Genomic DNA, 22,391 nt, shown 5'->3' on the forward strand with positions numbered 1-22,391 from the left:
CTGGCCCCAAAGGCCATTTCCTTTTATGGCCCATCTTAAGAGCCTCATATGCTCTGTTATACAGTGCTCTGTTGGTGGTGCGAAAGCGGCCAGGTCTGTGATCCGCTAGTCTCCTTCATTTCCAAAGGAAGCCCTCCCATGGTTCCAGGGGAAGGAGAAAGGGAAAATGGGATTGTGATCAAGAACGGGGTGGCCTCCTCCCCACTGCTGAGGAATCCTGGTAGTGTCTAGGCCCAAGATGGAAAGGTCTGACATGGAGTGCAGGCCAAAGGCTGTGTATTTAGCCAGAAAATTCAATCTCTGCCTCCCTCTCCTCCTTCACCTCCTCCTTCCTCAATCATTTGCCTCCTCCCCTCATTCTCCGTCTCCTCCCCCCTCATCCTTCTTCTCTTCCCCCTCCTCCTTCTCCTCCTTTCCCTCCCCCTCTGCTCCCTCATCCCCCTTCTCCTCCTGTCCTCCCCCTTCTCCTCCATCCTCACTCATTCTTCTCCTCCTCCCCTTTCTCTTTCTTCTTCTCTTTCTCTTCTCCCAGCTCCTTCTCTTCTCCCATCCCCTCTTCCTTCTCCTGTCTCCACTCCTCTTTCTTCCCCTCTTCCTCATCCTCCTTCTCCTATTTCACCCTCCCTCATTTTCCTCCTTCATCCTTCTCATTCTCCTCCTCCTCTGTGTGCAGCTGGCCGCTGTCAGTAGAGGCTAGGAGATTGGGAAATCTCTTAACTAGAATGACAGGCCGCCGAGAGGATGAATCAAAAATATAACACACGGATCAGCACACAGAGAGGGTGGGGGCGGGTGTGAGTGTGTCTGGGGAGGGAGACATAGGAACTAGATAATAAGAAAAATAACAAAACCGGAGGAGAAAGCCACATTTAACTCTTTCACAAGGGCAAACATGCCAGCGGCTAAGAGGGTGCTGGCCCTGGCTCCTGCTTACATGAGGTGGTTTGATCAGTCACTGGAAATAGATTCACTTTTATTTTTTGATAACTGCATCCCTTGAGATCCCTATAATACACCCCTCCGGTGTCCTGCTCACGAAGAAAACCAATAAGTGTAATTTCCACGGAGAGAAGTTTCCCTGGCCAAGAATGACTGTGCTCTGTGAATAATGCATCCAGCCCGGCTTATCGTCTCAGAGCCCAGATGCGCTAATTGAGGCTGGGACACCATGCAGATTGAGAAATTTGAATTGACTTACATTGCCATCAACTGGCTCCTCCAGTCTCTCCACCATCCTTGGTGGCACAGCTGTTGTTTCACATCTTCACGAGACACCGACATTCTAATTTTTCAAAATCTCCCTGCGCCTCCAGAGGTCAGAATCTCTGCCCGTATTAACTAAGTAGTTTGGTCTAAAATTAATTATAATGAACTAACAGAGTCAGCTTTCCTTTCATTCCTGAAGCCTTTGTACTTGGGGGGGCTTGAGTTCTTGATGAAAAAGGAAAAGGGAGCGGGCTCCACGCTATGACCCCTGGAGGGGAGCATTAATTTGACAGCACAGCTGCTAAAGAGGAACCACCATCATGCTATCCTGCTGCCCCCTCCCCCACATTCTGCCCTCTCATCTCCTCTTCACCCCCTCACTCCCCTCCTCCCTCACCCTCCATCCCCACATCCTCTGTGCTTCTCTCCTCCCTTTCACCCCGAATACTTCCTCTATCTCCTCTGCCAAGTCCAATTTGTTCCTGGTGGCCAGCAGGCCATCTGTATCTCTCACCTGGACTCTCAGCTGCATCCAGGACACGTCGTTCGGCCTCACCCTCGGCTCCTTGGTCCCCGGCTGAGATGGAATCGCTGCAAAGATAGGCTGCGACAGTCGACATTCCGGAAGGCCAGAATTGAGAGTTGGGGAAAAACAATCAAACTCATAATGGATTTTCCCAGACAGAATATTCCCCCTCAATACCCCAGTCCTTTCCAAGGACACACTCCATAAACACAAATAATAAATTGAAAGAAAATGGATCCCCTAAGTATTTATTGGCAGACATGTAATTAGTTGGAAAATCTATAGATGTGACTTTATCTGGGAAGAAATAAGTTTGTGGCATCAGCTTAAAAGCTACAAAGTAGCCAAGTGATCCTTTCAGAGAGAAGAGCGTATTTTACTGCATAAATCCGAAACAATGAAGTCAATTAGTGGCCACCGCCCAGTCCCGTGCAGCAGAAGGACCCAAGGAGAAGACAAAAGGATCTCAGTCAATTACGAGCACTCACCCTCTCGACTGCTACCTTAGTTACTGATTCCCTACCAAGTCACCAACTGGGTGCAGTAATGTTGCTTTCTTTTCATTGTACATTTGTCTTAATAACAAACAGCATGTGAATAAACATCAAAAGGCCCCTTAATTGGTACGAGGTGCCATGTTTTATTCATTCAGTCATACTTATTGAGCACTTACTGTGTGCAGAGCACTGTACTAACTGCTTGGAATGTACAATTCAACAACAAAGAGAGACAATCCTTGCCCACAATGGGCTCACAGGCTAGAAGAGGGGAGAAAGACATCAAAACAAGTAAGCAGGCATCAATAGCATCAATAAAAATAAATAGAATTATATATATATATATATATATATATATATATATATAATAATGGCATTTATTAAGCGCTTACTATGTGCAAAGCACTGTTCTAAGCACTGGGGAGGTTACAAGGTGATCAGGTTGTCCCATGGGAGGTTCACAGTCTTCATCCCCATTTTATAGATGAGGTAATGGAGGCAAAGAGAAGTTAAGTGACTTGCCCAAAGTCACACAGCTGACAATTGGCAGAGCTGGAATTTGAACCCGTGATCTCTGACTCCAAAGCCTGACTCTAAAGCACACTCTTTCCACAGAGCCACACTGCTTCTCATATACACATAAAAATAAGTAAAATAGGTATTGAAATAAATAAATAGATAGAATTATAGACATGTACATATATACATAGTGTTGTGGTGCTGGGGTGCAGAGCAAAGGGAGTGACTAGAACCAGGATGGCATGCTGCGGGGGGTCAGACTCCTTGAAACTCCTCTGATGTGGGACTATTGTCAGGAAACTTGGGGAAGCCAGTCAGATTGATGAGGCAACTGAAGCACAGAGAAATGAAGTGACTTGCCTAGGGTCACACAACAGACAAGTGGTGGAGTCCGAATTAGAACCCACGACCTTCTGACTCCAGGTCCGGGCTCTTTCCAGTAAGCCATACTGCTCTGGCTCAGCCCATTCATTCATTCAATCATATTTATTGAGCACTTACTGTGTGCAGAGCACTGTACTAAGCACTTGGGAAGTACAAGTTGGCAACATATAGAGACAGTCCCTACCCAACTGTGGGCTCACAGTCTAGAAGGGGGAGACAGACAACAAAACAAAACATATTAACATTTTATAAAATAAATAGAATAAATTTGTACAAATAAAATAGAGTAATAAATATGTACAAACATATATACATATATACAGGTGCTATGGGGAGGGGAAGGAGGTAAGGCAGAGGGGATGGGGAGGGGGAGAGGAAGGAGGGGACTCAGTCTGGGAAGGCCTCCTGGAGGAGGTGAGCTCTCAGTAGGGCTTTGAAGGGAGGAAGAGAGCTAACTTGGCTGGTGTGTGGAGGGAAGGCATTCCAGGCCAGGGGGATGACGTGGGCCGGGGGTCAATGGTAGGACAGGTGAGAATGAGGCACGGTGAGGAGATTAGCGGCAGAGGAGTGGAGGGTGTGGGCTGGGCTGGAGAAGGAGAGAAGGGAGGTGAGGTAGGAGGGGGCGAGGTGATGGAGAGCCTTGAAGCTGAGGGTGAGGAGTTTTTGCCTGATGCGTAGGTTGATTGGTAGCCACTGGAGATTTTTGAGGAGGGGAGTAACATGCCCAGAGCGTTTCTGCACAAAGACGATCTGGGCAGCGGCGTGAAGTATGGATTGAAGTGGGAAGAGACAGGAGGATGGGAGATCGGAGAGGAGGCTGATACAGCTCATTCTGCTCTTTAAACTCACTGCTGATTTCCAGGAGGACGCGGACCCCCGCAAGGTCAATCTGGGGGTGGGAGCCCAGCCCAGCCCGCACACTCTGCTTCTCTGTCACTCACCTCCTCACTAGGCCTCGTTCTCACCTGTCCTGCTGTCGACCCCTGGCCCACATCCTACTTCTGGCCTGGAATGCCCTCCCTCCTCACATCTGCCAAACTAGCTTTCTTCTCCCTTCAAAGCCCTACTGAGAGCTCACCTCCTCCAGGAGACCTTCCCAGACTGAGCCCCTCTTTTCTTCTGCTCCTCCTCCCCTCCTCATCGCCCCTACTCCCCTCTCTGCCCCACAGCACTTGTGTACATTTGTACATCTCCATTATTCTGTTTATTTTATTAATGATGTGTATATATCTATAATTCTATTTATCTACTTTGATGTTATTGATGTTGTTGTTTTGTTTTGTTGTCTGTCTCCCCCTTCTAGACTGTGAGCCCGTTGTTGGGTAGCGATTGTCTCTCTGTCTCCGGATTGTACTTTCCAAGTGCTTAGTACAGTGCTGTGCACACAGTAAGCGCTCTATAAAAATGATTGAATGAATGGGGTGAGGTGGAGGGGAGGAGGAGCAGAGGAAAAAGGGGGCTTAGTCGGGGAAGACCTCCTGGAGGAGGTGAGCCTTCAGTAGGGCTTTGAAGGCAGGGAGTATGATTGTTCGGAGGGTTTGAGGAGGGATGGCATTCCAGACCAGAGGTAGGTCGTGGGCCAGGGGTCGGCAGTGGGACAGGCTAGAACTAGGCACAGTGAGTAGGTTTAGAAGAGAAACATCCACTGCCACATAAAACAGATGTTTTGGAGATTAACTCCCCCTCTAAACTGTAAGCTCCCTGTGGGCAGGGAATGTGTCTACCAACTCTGTTATATTGTACTCTTCCAAACATTCAATAAAGGGAACAGCACACAGTACGTGCTCAATAAATACCATTGACTGATTGACAGATTAACTCTGGAAAGAGAAGGATATCTAATATCTAATAACACAAGTTGGCTGCCCAGGCATGACCTGGACAATAAAAGCAGTGGGAGATGGGATTCAGACTTGGCTCTGCTACAGTTGTTGTATCTTCAGCCTTTCCTCTATCTGAAAGACACACTGCATATTTGTTCATTGGGCAAAATCCATTGCTTGTGCCCTAGTAGGATTACCAGCTTGAGCAATACTCCATTGCTACAGCATTTTGGCTCTCTTTATTTAAAGGTATTTGTTAAGCACTTACTATGTGCCCGGAACTGTATTAAGTGCTGGAGTAATAATAATAATAATAATAATAATGATAATGATAATAATAATGACATTTGTTAAGTGCTTACTATGTGTGAAACACTGTTCTACGTGCTTGGGGGGATACAACGTGATCAGTGTCCCACGTGGGGCTCACAGTCTTAATCCCCATTTTACAGATGAGGTAACTGAGGCCCAGAGAAGTTACGTGACTTGCCCAAAGTCACATAGCTCAGAAGCGGTGGAGCCGGGATTAGAACCCATGACCACTGACTCCCAAGCCTGTGCTCTTTCCACTGAGCCACACTGCTTCTCAGGTGCAAGCTAATTAGGTTGGACACAGTTCATGTTCCACAGATGAGATAACTAAGGCAGACAGTAATCAGTTAACTTGTCCAAGGTCACACAACAGACAAATGGTAGAGTCAGGGCTAATGTCCAGGTCATTCAATCAATGGTATTTACAAAGCACTCACTATGTGCAGAGCACTCTACTATGTGCTAGAAAAACCACAATACAAGGGATTTAGCAGTCAACTACCCTGCCCCAGTCCTTCTGACCCTCAGGTCTGGCCATGCTGCTTCTCTATTATTATCATTATTATTATATTATTATATATGATATTATTATTATATTATTGCCCTGCACTAATGACATTAACTGTACAGAACTCCTTACTCTGAAGCCAAGCTCAGTGATCATTTATGATCAGCCTCCTTGCTGTCCTTCCAGCCTTCTGTCTCTCTCCACTCCATTCCATACTTCACTCTGCTGCCCAGGTCATTTTTCTACAAAAACGTTCAGGCCATGTTTCTCCACTCCTCAGGAACCTTCAGTCGTTGCCCATCTATCACCGCATCAAACAGAATCTCCTCACCATGGGCTTTAAATCACTCAATCACCTTGTCCCCTCCTACCTCACCTCACTACTCTCCTACTACAACCCAGCCTACATACTTCACTCCTCTTAATATTAACCTTCTCGCTGTATCTTGATCTCTTCTATCTCACCACCCATCTCTCATCCACGTCCTGCCTCCAGCCTGGAACTTTCATTCATTCAATCGTATTTATTGAGCGCTTACTATGTGCAGAGCACTGTACTAAGCACTTGGGAAGTAAAAGTTGGCAACATATACAAGTTGGCAACACACACACACAACATAAACATAACATACACATAACATAAACGCCCTCCCATTTCATATCTAACAGACAATTATCGTCCCCCACTTCAAAGCCTTATTGAAGGCACATCTCCTCCAAGAGGCCTTCCCTGACTAAGCCCTCCTTTCCTCTTCTCCCACTCCCTTCTATGTCACCCTGATTTGCTCCCTTTATTCATCCCCCCTCCCAGCCCCACAGCACATACAATTGAATGAATATCTGTAATTTATTTATATTAACTTCTGTCTCCCCCTCTAGTCTATAAGCTCATTGTGGGCAGGGAATGTATCCAATTATTGTTATAGTGTACTCTCCCAAGGGCTTAGTACAGTGCTCTGCACACAGTAAGTGCTCAATAAATATGATTGAATGAATAAACTACTGCTGGTTGTAGCTCCCTGACGTTGCCTGTTCATGGCCACAGACTGCACCCATTCCTCCTGAAAATCACTTCCCAATGTGTCTAGCCAACTACAGAGGGCCCCAGAAAAAGAGTGGACATAACGCAGGGGAATTTGTCACATTTGCAAATCCAACTCAAGTGCACATCCTGCTGGTGATAGGACAGACACTTCCCCTATTCTTCTCCCCAAACTGAAGTCCTATAATAATAATAATAATAATAATGGCATTAGTTAAGCGCTTACTATGTGCAAAGCACTGTTCTAAGTGCTGGGGAGATTACAAGGTGATCAGGCTGTCCCACGGGGGGCTCACAGTCTTAATCCCCATTTTACAGATGAGGTAACTGAGGCATAGAGAAGTTAAGTGATTTGCCCAAAGTCACACAGCTGACAATTGGCAGAGTCAGGGTTTGAACCGCTGACCTCTGACTCCAAAGCCCGTGCTTTTTCCACTGAACCATGCTGCTTCCCCAGCATGAAGTCCTATAAAACAGAGGCATCCCTGCTCTGGTACTGTAATGAGGGAATGATGGCAGCGCCATGCAACAGCACCCCTGTTATCTGAGGGGTGTAGCACAGCCCTCCAAATAGTGAGAAATGATTCTTTGCCATATTTTCACGAGCAAAGTGTGCCAGAGTTGTGGCAGGGGCACCCACCCACACAAGATGCTATGCTAATAATAAGAAGAAGAATAATAGTGATATTTCTTAAGTGCCTACTATGTGTCAAACACTTTACTAAGTGCTGGGGCATATACAAGATAATCAGGATCCACATGGGGCTCACAGTCTAAGTAGGAGGGAGAACAGGTATTGAATCTCCACTTTTCAGATGAGAGAACTGAGGCACAGATAATTGAAGTCACTTGCCCAATGCCACACGGCAGCCAAGTAGCAGAGCCTCTTCTCCCAGGCCCGTGCTCTTTCCACTATGCCACGCTGCTCAAAGACAAAGGACAGCTTGCACATACTCTCCAGTGTAGTTTCTTTTTCCCTCTCATTTGCCATGACTAGGTTATTTGGCAGGATTTCCCAAGCAGCAGCCAGATTAGGTCAAATGGCTCTGAGCTGAAACACAAGGACTCTCTGAAGTTGGGTGGATGGGGAGGGGGATTGAGGAATCCAGGGAGACCAGAGGCAGCAGAGAGAAACAGTGAAGCGTCATCACATTAGACCCTGAAAATAGCTGTGGGACCAGCATTCTCTACCTGTCTGAGCTCTGGTCCTTCTTCAATACAGGCATGTTTCTAGAGAGTCCCTCTATACTGCCTCCCTCCCTTCTCTTCCTCTTTTATCCCTCCTGGGGAATTGAAACAGGACAGTGCAGAGCCAAGCATGTTTGGTAGCCATGGATAGCTTTGTAGTGCCAAGAGGCCAACTTTTTCATCTCTCTGGGGTTTCCGAGTCACCCACATAGACCCCTGTGAGAAAGAGTCTCTCCTCACCTTCAGCTCAGGCTAGGTAAATCAACACACCATTCCTAGTGCAACCCAGGGCTTCAAATAATGATGTTGATATAGTCCATCTACAGAGGGCTAAAATTGAGAGCTGGTAGGGCAACCGGGACTCCGAAATCCCACACCCTGGAACATTTACTGCCCCACAGTCAGAACCTTGGATCCACAGCAGACACTGAGATTGGGCACCCAGGAGGCCAATATCACCACTGATGGGGCCAACCGCTCCCTGTCGGGGATCTCAGGCTAATATTACTGGGCCTTGTTATGGGGAAGAGAGAAGAAAATCAAATGAGACAGTTACTCTCCCACTTGGGGCTCACAGTCTGAGAGGTAGGGAGAGCAGGTATCTGATCCATATTTTACAGATGAAGAAACCACGGCTCAGAGAGGTTAAGTGGCTTGCTCAAGGTCCCACAGGAGATCAGTGGCAGAAGTGGGATTAGAGACTACTGTTCCCTGACTTGCAGGCACCGGGTCTTTCTGATCGGCCACCCTGCCTCTCCTGGCCTTAGGGGTGTTCTTGACACAGGCCAGCCAGGGGAATTATTGAAAGCAGCTAGGCTGTCACACTGCAGTTGTTTCCCTACTCAAAACCTATCTTCTGGTGGTGGGGGAAATGGGGAAAGGTTTGGGCGTGGGCCACAGGGGAGACCTGGGGCCACCCAATCCCAGCAGGAATAGTAATAAGAGCATTTATTAAATGCGCTCTGGGTGCATCATTAGTCATTGCACTGCACTAAGCTTTTGGGAAATACAAATCAAGTAATACTTTCTCTGTCCACAACAAGGGGACAGACATAAAAGTACCCTAAAAACCCTTCTTCGTCCCAACTGCACCCTCCGGCTATCATCCCATCTCCCTCTGATCATTCCCATCCAAATTCCTTGAACATGGTTACTGTTGCTGCCAACATTTCCTCTCCTTCAACTCACTCATAGACCCTCTACAAGTCAGCTTCTACCCCCGGCCTTCCACTCCAAGGAATCTCTCCAAAGGCACCAACGACCTCCTCCTTGCCAAATCTAATGGACTCTACTTCATTCGAATCCTCCTTTACATTTCAGCAACTTTTGACTCTGGGGACAATGCCTTCATCCACTACATATCCTGGCTTCACCGATACTATCTTTGCCTGGTTCTCCTATGCTTCTGACCACTCCTCAGTTTCTTTTGCCGGCTCCCCCTCTTCCTCCCACCTTAAGTCCCTCAAATCTCAGTTTGGAATCCCCTTCTATTCTCCATCTACACCCACTCCCTTGGGGAGACCATCTATTCTCACAGATTTGACTACTATCTCTTAACAGATGACTTTCAAATTCATTCATTCATATTTATTGAGAGCTTACTGTGTGCAGAGCACTGTACTAAGCACTTGGAAAGTATAATTTGGCAACAGATAGAGCCAATCCCTACCCAACAACAGGCTCACGGCCTAGAAATGGACCTGACTAGCCCTAACTTGGTTCATTCTCTGCTGTCTTGCATTTCCTCCTACCTTCAGGATATGTCTATTTGGATGTCTGACTGACACCACCACATGGGTCCAAGTACTTGTATAACTCACCTCGATCACTGCCTCCTCGCTGACCTCCCTCCCCTCATCCTCCTCCTTCCCCAGTCCACCCTTCACTCTGCTGCCCAGATCACTTTTCTTAAACAGCATTTTGCACATGTATCCCCACTCCTCAAAAACCTCCCACTCCCACTTGGTCATCCATCTCCACATCAAGCAGAAACTCCTGACCATCACTTTAAAAAAACAGTGTGGCCTAGAGGGAAAAGCACAGGCCTGGGAGTTAGAGGACCTGGGTGTTTTTTTTATGGTATTTGTATTTGCTCCAAGCATTGTTCTAATTGCTAGGATAGATACAAGGTAATCAGGTTGGATTCAGTCCCTGTCCCACATGGGGCTCACAGTCTTAATCCCCATTTTACAGATGAGGTAACTGAATCTCAGAGAATAATAATAATAATAATGGCATTTATTAAGTGCTTACTATGTGCAAAGCACTGTTCTAAGCGCTGGGGAGGTTACAAGGTGATCAGGTTGTCCCACTGGGGGCTCACAGTCTTAATCCCCATTTTACAGATGAGTTAACTGAGGCCCAGAGAAGTGAAATGACTTGCCCAAAGTCACACAGCTGACAATTGGCAGAGCTGGGATTTGAATACATGACCTCTGATTCCAAAGCCCGGGCTCTTTCCACTGAGCCACACTGCTTCTGAAGTGAAGTGAAGAACAAGATCACACAGCAGATAAGTGGCAAAGCTGAGATAAGAACAGGGGTCCTTCTGACTCCCAAGCCCATGCTCTATCCACTAGCCCACACTGCTTCCCTGCTTCTCCACATGTCTGCTATGCAACCTTGAACAAAGTCACTTAACTTCTCTGGGCCTCATTTCCTCACTTGTAAAATGGGGATGCAATGCCTGTTCTCTTACTTCGATTGTGAGCCCCAGGTGGGACAGCAATTGTGTCTGACCTGATTATCTTTGATTAGTTAAGCACTTACTATGTGCCAAGCACTATTCTAAGCACTGGGGAAAAAACAAGGTAATCAGGTTGTCCCACATGGGGCTCACAGTCTTAATCCTCCTTTTATAGATGAGGTAACTGAGGCACAGAGAAGTGAAGTGGCTTTCCCAAGGTCACACAGCAGACAGGTGGTGGGCTAGTGCTTAGGACAGTGCTTGACACATATCACAATTATCATAATTTTAAGGCACTCAATCAGCTCTCCCTCTCCTATGTATTCTTCCTCCTCTCCTACTGCAATCTAGCTCACATGCTTCACCTTTCTCCAGCCTACCTTCTCACTGTGCCTCTACTCTTCCATCTCTCACTGCCAACCACTCACTAATGCCCTCCCTTTGCCTGAAACTCCCTTCTCCTTCACATGCAGGAGACCAACATCCCCCACATCTTCAAAGCCCTTCTAAAATTCCACAATCTCCTAGAAGAGGCCTTCCCTGATTAACTCTCATTACTCCACTCCCCACTGCCACTTCAACACTACTGCGTCAACTATGCCCAGGCTGCTCACTTGGATACTCCCTCCCTCCCTCCCGTAGCACTTCTGTACACGTCTTTAAAGTTGGTAGCTTCCCCTCTCAGAAATGTATTTTAGTATCTGTCACCCCAGTTTTAATATCTGTCACCCCAGCTAGACTGTAAGCTCCTGGAGAGCAGGATCACATCTTCTGACTTTTGTGTACTCTTCCAAGTGCTTAGCACAGTGTTCTACACAGAGTAAGCACTCAATAATAATAACAACAGTGTTTGTGAAGCACTTACTATGCTCTATTGTTTGAGAGATGCTCTGTGGATTGACAAGATTCTGGAGTCCCTGGGGGATTAAGCTAATGCCTAGCTTGGAGTCCAGTATCTCTGGAACCTGAACATGCTGTCACAGGAAGTCAGGTGATTCCAAAACCATCATTTTCTCCATGGGTCTGGTGGAAGCAATGATGTCCTTCGTGATGCTCTGGGGTTTGGAAAGGGTAAAATACAGCTTCCAGTGGTGCTGAGTGAAAATGAGGGAGGAGTTTGGGCACCCGGAAGAAATATTCTACTGTCCATTAGAACACTTGTAAATCCAGTTTATACTTGCAAAAGAATACCATCTTCAAAGTCCAACTCGCAGAATTGGGAAATTTCCTTTGTTCATGTTCCTAGCAATTTAAACAACCTACACCCAGAAAGATACAGATGACAAACATATAGGTATTTAAAAAAAACAACCTCTGCACGCTTCTGAAAGTGTAGCTCAAACACCTCAGCATTTCCACATGCTCAGAAGATATACCATCACCTTGCTAATCTCCCACTACAACCCGGCCCATATACTTTGCTCTTCTAATACCAACTTATTCACTACCTCGATCTCATCTATCTCACCCTGACCGCTTGCCCACATCCTCCCTCTGGCCTGGGACTCCCTGTTTCTTCAGACAGACCACCACTATCCCCACCTTCAAATCCCTCCGAAAATCACATCTCCTCCTAATGGCCTTCCCCGATTAACCTCTTCATTTCTCCTACCTGCCCACCCTCCTGCATTAACTGTGCATTTCATTCATTCAATCATATTTATTGAGCTCTTACTGTGTGCAGAGCACTGTACTAAGCATTTGGATAGATACCCTTTAAACACTTGATATTAACCCCACAGCACTTATCTACATATCCATAATTTATTTTAATGTCTGTCTCCTGCTCTAAACTTGCTGAGGGCAGGGAATGTGTCTACCAACTCTGATGTATTGAACTCTCCCAAGTCCTTAGTATACTGCTCTGCACACATAAGTGCTCAGTAATACCATTGATCATGATGAGATTGTACTCTCTCAAGTGCTTGATACAGTGAGCACTCAATAAATATCTTGATCATGATGAGATTGTACTCTTTCAAGTGTTTAATACAGTGTTCTGCACATGATAAGCACCAGATAGACATCATTGATGGTTGATTGAGGACTACTAAATCCCACAGAAAAGGACTCAAGTTCCTCCTGGGTATTTTTGAAACTCTTCGGCGGATGGGTGGAAAGTCAGTCACATCAGCCAGCGCAAACGCCACATTGCTTCATAAAAGCCCAGTGATAAAGTTATTCAGGACAAAGAGACTCTGGTGTATCTTATCTCAAAGGCAGCTTTCATCACCAGAAACCACGCCAGTGATGGATATGCTTTAATGATGAAGCTGGGATTTGTTACAGGCTCCCCTCCCCGAGTCTGTGCTCGCCAAAGCTGCCTCGGATGGACACTGTCCACACAACCCCAGAGGCTGGGGCCTGAGGCAGCAACAGGCAGGAGAAGGGGTGAGCCCAGGCCAGCCTCTGGAGAAGGACTGAGGAGGTAAACTCAGTCCCAGGAGCTAGGCAAGGCAGGCTCAGTTTCTGAAAACTTGACTATGCTCATGGAAAACAGACATGACTTCTCCAACAGTGGAGAATCAAGCTGGCCTAGGGGACAAGCATCCCAGGGGATTGGCAAGCACACTTCAGATTAGATATCCAGAGGAAAAATTTACATTAAAACCGGACCTGTGGTGACTACAAAGAAAACTAAACCAGTTTCTTCTGTGACCTACTAGTTGGAGAAGCAGTATGTGATTTGATGGTGTAAGGCCTGCAATTTTCTCACTGACTGGGAGCTAAAATAATCCCTGCACAGGAAGAAAAGGAGAATGCAGGGAGGTAGGAGGAGCCCAGTGAACCCAGCTGATGGTTTTTACCAGCTCAAGAAGGGAGGATTTAAAACGGGAGTGGAGGAGAACAACATAGAATCATGGGACTCAAATCCTAACTTCCAGCCTGCCTTTGTCTGATGGCATTCCAGAAGAAGTCTGAAAGGAACTTCTTTGGAGGTCGGATAACCTGATAACTCTGTCTTCTTAACAGAGTTTCTCCACTAGTCATCACTCTTAAATATTCCATTGGTGGGGCATCTGCCAAATATTTGGAAATGTCTAGCTGAGGCTTGAGACTTTGGCACGCCTTAAATTATGGCACTCAGTCACGGTATTACTTGGGTGCTTACTATTGACCAGAGCACTATGTAAAGCCTTGGGGTAGATAAACGAGACTCAGAAGGGACACAGTCCCTGTCCCTCACAGGACTTCCAGGGTAAGGGGTAAGGAGAGTAGGCATCTTATCCCCATTTTACAGAGGAGGAAACTGAGGTGCAGAGAGATTAGGTGACTTGCCAGGGGCACCCAGTCAGCAGTGGTACCGCCACTCCAGAAGGTGAGTAGAAACTGGGCATTATAATGTGAACCTTGTCTCCGAACCCCACCCTGGTGCCCAAGCCACCTTTCTCATAGCTGCTGGGACACATTCACTTAAATTTTCATACTCAGGCATCCTCATTCTTTTGCTGTCCTAACTCTGACCTTGGCACCTTAGGGGGACCTCGGGTCATGTCAAGTAGCCACTCTGAGACCCTGTTTTACTCATCTGTAAAATGGGCATAATAATGCTTGCCTCTCTCTAATGCCCGCAGCGGTTAGAGGACAACCGGCGATACCACCTGCCTCTGGAAGCACTCCAGAAAAATAAAAGTTGTTAGGGATTAAGACTGTGAGCCCCATGTGGGTCAGGGACTATGTCCAACCTGATTTTCCTTGTATCTACCCCAGAGCTTAGTACAGTGTCTGGCACACGGTAAATGCTTAACAAATACCACAATTATTATGAGTATTTCCTTGGAATTTGCACATCATTCCCACTCTCTCTGAGTCCCTGTACCAATCAATCAATCAATCAGTCATATTTATTGAGCGCTTACTGTGTGCAGAGCACTGTACTAAGTGCATGAATACCGCATCACTTGCGTTTGCTCCCAGAGAACACACCGGGATTGGGGTGAGGGGAAGTCGATTAGCCTCTCTTTTCCAAATCATGGTTATCATTTTGTGAGACAGCACGGGCAGGGAATGGGGAGATCAGGTGCCTCTCTGCAGATGTCTGCTGGACAAATTCTCTGGGCGAATCGAAGGAGTTACTTCCCAGGGTGCCACTTCCTCAACCCCCACAGCTATCGTTTGTGAGGCAAACGATCCAGCCAAAGGGAATATGTAAACTCCAATGCAGCGCCCTGGCTATCAAAGAGTCTCTTCCTTCCTTCTTCCCTTCTCGCCTTCCCGCTCCCCGCCCCCACAATGACTCCCCCCAACAACCCTAATGTTGTGCTGGCCTGATTCCTGGAGACTCAGACCTCCAATTGGCAAAAGACAGTGGACTTTCAGTCAGCAAGCTAGTTACCCATGGACACGGCTCAACACTGACACATAGATTGACTGGTTCACACTAATTTACTTCACACAGATTCCATTTATCTCCCCGAAGATCCCCTGGCAGCAGCTTATAATGGCATATCCTGGGATGCTGGCCTGCATGAGTTTTTAAAGCGGCAGTGCTTGATGAATCTAAGTCCAGAAAACAGTTCACAGATTGAGGGCTAGGTGCAATCAGCAAACATCAAGTAGCACAGCTGGGACTTGCTGGCTCGCCTGACTGCTTCAAGCAGCTGAGCATTAACTTGTGCTTGCTTTCCTGCTGGCAGCCCAGTGTCACCAGGATACATCGGAGCGCCACCCAAAAAAGGAAAAAACACAAAGAGAGAAAGAGCACCCAGGGAGGGAAAGAGTGGGGGTGAGAGGGGAGGGGAGCGGGGCAGAGGAAGGGGAAGAAGGAAAAGGAGGTGGCCTCACCCAAAGGGTAAGCAGAGCTGCAGGGAAAATGCATTTGGATGCTTAACCTTTAATCTTTAAACAATTCAAGGATTACTGGAATAGGTAAGACACAGTTTGATTGCCTAGAAAATTCCAGACGATCAATTAATAACTGTTGCATTTGCCAAGCACTATACTAATCACTGGGGTTGTTACCATATAAGAAGATTAGACACAGTCACTGTTCCACGCGGGGCTCACAGTCTAAGTGGGAGGGAGAACAGGCATTGAATCATGCATTTTACCATGAGATAACTGACACACAGAGAAGTCAAGTCACTTACCCAAGGTCACACAACAGGAAAAAGGGAGAGCTGGGATTAGAACCCAGGCCCTCTGTTCTAGGATCTTTTCACTAGGCCACGCTGCTGTCTCAATTCATCGCTCCTGCTCATTCAGATGTCATTTAGGTCAAAAAGTTGGGTCATGATGGTGGGAGTCCAGTGAACCTTTGAATTCTCTCTACAAACCGGCCTGACCTGTTGAGAAGACTGGGGCTCTGGACCACTCCCACTCAAGGGTGGGAAAAGGCCTCAAAGTGTTCTTTGGAGCAGTGTGCCAGCTTGGGGAGGTGGGACCGTTTTAGAGAATGAGCAATAGAATCCCTTTAAGGCCTGAAAACCCACAAGTCACATAACTGTCCTCCACTGGCAGAGAAAACATCCTTGACTCTTTCAAAAGGCCCTAAAACATAGAGGGTGAAATAGGAAACAGAACCCAATGGAGGCACCATGGGCCCGGCCTGAAGCTCAATTAGTCTTTTGCAAGGCTAAAGAACATGCTGCAGTGTAAGCTGATGAAAAAGTAGGATTAAGTCTTTAGTGGGAGTCTTGACATGATCGTGTTGTCTGCCTGCTGTCTTAAGCTTCAAAAAACAGCTAGGATCATCTTCTTATAAGCCCCAACTCAGAGATGTTTAAGCAGTCCTCAATCCAATTAAAACGAGGTAAATATGCGGAAAGCCCCTCTACTGAACACAATCTCTTTTTTTAATGAAAAACAGCATAATTGCAGGCCACACTGTTCCTTAATCTCACTTTAAACCTAATAGTCTGCCATCTTCTATTGAATGTGGTGGGCTCAGTTAGCCTAAGCTTTCTAGAAGGGTCTGCTTAATTTGGGGTCATTATCCTTTATTATGTTACTTGTAATCCTAAAAGCTTGCAATTGTGTCTAGATATTTGGCAAGGATTGTACCTGAATAGAGGGGGATTCAGCTTCTAAGAGTGATGACTTAATTGAAGGAAACTGAATACCTGCAGCTAGAGCCTCTATGAGCACCGGGATGGCAACTCTCTGTGCTCAATCAATCAGTCAGTCAATCAATCAATGGTATTTACCGGGTGTTTATTCTGTGCTGAGCACTGTACTAAGCACTTGGGAGAGTACAACACAACAGACATTATTAGACATGATCCCTGCCCGCGGGGAGTTGACAATTCATTCAATCATATTTATTGAGCACTTACTGTGTGCAGAGCACTGCACTAAGTGCTTGGAAAGCACAATTTGGCAACAGATAGAGACAATCCCTCCCCAACAATGGGCTCACAGGAGTTGTGACAGACATTAAATAAATTAGAGGTAGGGGAAGGAACAGAGTATAAAGTTAAGGAGATAAGTGCTGTGTGGCTGGGGGGTGGGGTGAGAACAAAAGCACTTGGGTACAAAGACCCAGGTGCACGTGATATAGGGAGGGAAATAGAATGGGGAGATGTTGGTGGGAGAGTTGTGCTGGAAACAGGGTCTAGAGTGGGGGCATGTGGCGGGCCGAAGAGAATTTGAGGACACATTGCCAAGCTCTTTGACTACCCCCAGCTCAAAACTGAGGATCCGGGATCCTTCCTCTCCACCCACGGAGCCCACAACTCCCCTCAGGCCCAATTTTCCAGGTGCTCCAGAATGCCTGGGTCTTCCAGATCATTTAAATGCTTCTGAATTGCTGGAGCCGGATGCTCCAGGATGGCATAGCTGGGTGATCCAAGATAGCTGGATGTTCCAGAATGGCATAGAGAAGCAGCGTGGCTGAGTGGAAAGAGCACGGGCCTGGAGTCAGAGGACCTGGGTTCTAATCCTGACTCCACCACTTGTCTGCTGGGTGAGCCTGGGCAAGTCACTTCATTCTCTGGGCCTCAGTTGTAAAATGGGGATTAATACTGTGTAGGGGACAGGGACTGTGCCCAATCCAATTAGGTTGTGCCTATCCCAGAGCTTAGTACAGTGCCTGGTACTTAGTAAGTGCTTAACAAATACTAGAAAAAAAGGCATGGTTGAGTGCTCCAGAATGCCCACTCTTTTTCACTGATCCATTTTTCAGACTGACCCTCTTTGGTGAAGACTGCTGATAGTGACTCGGACACACTATGGACTCGGGGTCCTTGCCATAGTTTGCCCAATAAATATTGATCTGAGTGAGTTTCAAAGGGGAAAGACAAAGGGAGGACTATTAGGGAACTAGAGCCACTGAGGACTTTAAAGCTGAAGCAATTTCCTAGTCCTGGCTCCCCCTGCCCTGGCTACAGAATGCAAGTTGGCTTCATTGGTTTAGAATGGAATGAAATTCATTGGGAACTGGAATTATTGCCTCTTTTGATTTTTTTTTAAACAAAAGGGAAGATTTCATGAAGATATCATTTAAATTGTTTAAATGGCTGTGGGGCTATCTGAAGTTTGGAGAAGAGTCTATGTATATTTTAAAACATTTGCATTCAATTCTTTTTCAGCTTTTTCATTCTGGAATAGTTGGATTACTTTATTTTTTATCCTTGTTTCTTCCTCCTATTCCCTCTTCTTGTAAATAACTGCATCTGTCCTCCCGTTAGAGTGTAAGCTCCTTGAAAGTCAAGAATGTGTCTTGCTTCTGTCACACTCTCCCAAGCACTTAGTACAGTGCTTTGCACACCAAAGGCACAGAATCAATATTATTGATCCACTGACTGATGGGTGTTATCTTTAAGGAGCCTTCTCCAAAACCTAAGATGTTTGAAATATGGGGTCTTTTGGTAACCTATTTATGCTACTAAATTCCAGTTGAACTTAAATTTGGATTCCACCTAATGGGGCCAAAGCCCAAACTGATCCATTATCCACTTCCCTCTCTCCATCAACATGCATTGGATGGAGCGGACAATGGAATTCTTCCTGGGAAGTGAGCTCAGTTGGGATTAGCTAAGATGTTCTCCAATAAGCTTTATGCAGGACCTGTATATCAATCAATCACATTTATTGAGCACTTGCTGTGAGCAAGGTACTGTATTAAATGCTTTGGAGAGTACAATATAATAGAGTTGGAAGACAAGCTCCCTTCCCACAACAAACCTACACTCTGTAAGGAGAAACAGACATTAGTACAAATAAATAAATTGTGAATATGTACATAAGTGTCATGGGGCCAATGGTTGGGTGAAGGAAGGGTTCAAAATCAGGTTCAAGGGTGACACAGAGTGTGTATGGTTAGTGACAAGCCGGGCAGTTAATGATTTTCAAATCCCAGCCAAGTTTGGACAAAATGCTGGCTTTGAAGATGGTACAGATTTTTAAAAATTTAACTCCCTCCCCTTTCAGACCTCAGTTCGCCCCATGTTCGTCAATCAGTGATATTTATTGAGTGCTTACTGCGTGTAGAGCACTGTATTAAGCATTTATGTTCAAACCCCTCCTGAGATCCTCCCTTTTCCTTTTTTTCTCTCCAGTCCTATTCTTCCAACCACCACCTCAGAACTTATTCTCTCCTGTCCAAATCATTTACATATTCTTCTGTGTAAGCACTCGATGATTCATCTATCCATCTTTCCATTCTCATTTTCCTCCTTTCTGAAAATTGTTTTGTGTCTGTCTCCTTATAAGCTCTTTGAGGACAGTGATTGTGTCTTTTATTTCTTTTATACACTCTTCTATTTCTTTTATACACTCTTCTAAGTCTTCAGTGTCATGCTCTAGACCCAATAGGCCCCCCAAAAATACCATCGAATGTTCGCTTAATTACTACTCCCATTGGAGGAGTGACAGACCAATACAGAGAGCTCTTCTGGAATGCACAAGCCCAGGACTAGTCAAATTAAGTCTCGCTCATTCCCACCACAGCCAGAAGGAACACACAGGTACACAGGTACACAGGGCCGTATACTGGAGAGGCAAAAATCCCTTCTCATCTTGCATTCCAGCTCACATCAATAATTGAGAGAAGCAGCGTGGCTTAGTGGAAAGAGCCCAGGCTTTGGAGTCAGAGGTCATGGGTTCAAATCTCGGCTCTGCCAATTGTCAGCTGTGTGACTTTGGCCAAGCCACTTAACTTCTCTGTGCCTCAGTGACCTCATCTGTAAAATGGGGATTAAGACTGTGAGCCCCCCGTGGGACAACCTGATCACCTTGTAACCTCCCCAGTGCTTAGAACAGTGCTTTGCACATAGTAAGCACTTAATAAATGCCATTATTATTATTATCATAATTATTATTAAGATGTGTGGTTTCCTCTGGTCACTACATCTTAGGAAGTACATAGCAAAACTGAAGAAAGTACATAGAAGGGCAACCTAGGATTTGAAATTGCTAGATCTTTAAAGGGTTTTGTGGCAATCTTCATTCTATCATGTTTCCCTGGTAGCGTATAGTCCAACTCTGTCTGCAAACAAAGCTTAGAACAGTACCCCAGTGCTTGACACATAGTAAGCGCTTAACAAATACCATTATTGTTTTTGTTGTTAAGAGTGCAAGGTCATAAGCAATGTGAATACTGGGCCAGATCAATGCTTCACCCAGCTCAGCATTCTGTTTCTGACCAGGTAACCTAATCCTTCAAGGAACAGGTACAGGGTGACACTTACACTCTTGTTCATCCATCTCGATACCTTACACTCCTGTTCATCCATCTCAATTGCTCACAAACATGCTACATTCTTTTGTCAAATATTTGTAACATTAAAACACTGGTGGGGAATTGCATGGGTGATACAAGAACGGAGCCTACAAATAAGGGGAGGAGGAGTGAAAAAGAAGGGAGAAAGATGGTGGAGAAGGAAGAGGCAATTGAGACTGCATCTCTTCTCCTGTACTCTCCTGTGAGCTGCATACAATACACACTTGATGAATTTAGTCCCTTCTCCCTCCTCTCCCTAAGCCCCAATTCCTCCAGCACTAAATCTTCCCATTCTCCTCCTTCTCTCCAGGTAGAGGGCTATCATCCTCTACAATTAAATGGTCCCACAGACAATCTTTTATTCTCCTCCTCAAAAACTGAGTTGGAGCAGTAAAGCGGTGGAAGCAATAATACAAGTAAATTCAGCTGTTATCCATGTACCTTCAGACATCCTCCATTTTCCTTTGGGTGACTCACTATGGGCCATAATCCTAACTCCAGTTGATCATAAACTATGCTTCTCCTTACTCAGAAATGGCTTCTGTTCTGGAGCAGTAACTATAACTACTGTTTCAAAATCAACACTCCAAGAACTCCAAGTGTCAGAGTCACAAAATAACACTGCCAAGTGACCAGAGGGCAAAGCTGAAACCTATTCTGTCAGGATGGGCTGGTCCTGGTATCCAAATTACAATTGCATCATGATGGACTTGTAGCTATCAGGCATGACTCAGAAAAATGATTATGGAGTCAGACTATTCTTTTAAATCACCCATCGAAAGTGCGGTAGCCACTCCAAAGACCAGTCAAATACTGATCATCATCGGGAAGGGGGTAGAAAACAAAAGGCACAGTTTTGTCACTCTATCAACCCAAGGTAATAATAATAGTAATAGTAATAATAATAATACTTGTTACTATGTGTTACCGCTTACTAAGCACTGGAGTATTCATTCATTCATTCAATCATATTTATTGAGCACTTACTGTGTGCAGAGCACTGTACTAAGCACTTGGGAAGTACAAGTTTGTACTCCCTCCCGGGAGTGCCCTCCCGCCCCCCCCCTCCCCCCCCCCCCTCCCCCCCCACCCCAAACTTTATACAAAGTTTGTATAAAGACAGTCCCTACCCAGCAGCAGGCTCACAGTCTAGAAGGGGGAGACAGACAACAAAACAAAACATATAAAACAAATAAAATAAATAAAATAAATATGTACAAGTAAAATAAACAAATAAATAGAGTAATAACTATGTACAAACATATATACATATATACAGGAGTAGATACAAGATATAAGGGACAGAGTCCCTGTCCCACATAGGGCTCACAATATGAATCTTGAGAAGCAGCATGGCTTAGTGGGTAGACCACAGGCCTGGGGGTCAGAAGGCCCTGTGTTCCTATCCTAGCTCCACCACATGTCTGCTGTGTGACCTTGGCTAAGTCATTTAACTTCTCTGGGCCTCAGTTCCCTCATCTGTAAAATGAGGATGAAGACTGTGAGCCCCATGTGGGACAAGGACTGTGTCCAACCTGATTAATTCATATCTATCTCAATGCTTAGTATAGTGCCTGGCACAAGTACCATTATTAATATTATTATTACTATTCATCTCCATTTTACAGATGAGGGAACTGAGACACAGAGAAGTTAAGTGACTTGACCAAGATCACAGAGCAGACAAGTGACAGAGCCAGGATTAGAACCCAGGCCCACACTGTATCCACTAGGCTACGCCGCATAGGCAGACCCACAGTGCAGCACCAATTTCTGGTCGCACACCATAGGAAATATATAACAGACTGGGAGAAAAAACCTGAGAAAGGCAACCAGGATGATCGGGGGATGGAGAAGTCTCTGTAGAAGGATAAACTGTAAAGTTTGGTCTGGAAAAATAAAGCTGAGAGTGGGCATGATTGACATTGGTAAAATGATGAGGGAAATGGGCCTGTCAAACATCAAACTGCACAACAGGTTGAGGGGGACACGTTCAAAATATAGAAAAGGAAACACTTCTTCTTCACCCAGCGGGTGGT

The 22,391-nt window shown here is 45.8% G+C and overlaps 1 protein-coding gene across 1 annotated transcript in view; it reads right to left on the reverse strand.

The window, feature by feature from the left end:
* WDR72 (WD repeat domain 72) overlaps window positions 1-22,391 on the reverse strand; it is a 203,930-nt gene that overhangs the window by 5,355 nt on the left and 176,184 nt on the right. The window contains exon 18 of the mRNA XM_038750044.1: window positions 1,721-1,810. Coding sequence (XP_038605972.1) covers window positions 1,721-1,810 — 90 coding nt within the window. The remainder of the gene's footprint in view (window positions 1-1,720; window positions 1,811-22,391) is intronic.

This window comes from Tachyglossus aculeatus, chromosome 8 (genome assembly GCF_015852505.1).
Source record: "Tachyglossus aculeatus isolate mTacAcu1 chromosome 8, mTacAcu1.pri, whole genome shotgun sequence".
NCBI classification, from domain to species: domain Eukaryota; kingdom Metazoa; phylum Chordata; class Mammalia; order Monotremata; family Tachyglossidae; genus Tachyglossus; species Tachyglossus aculeatus.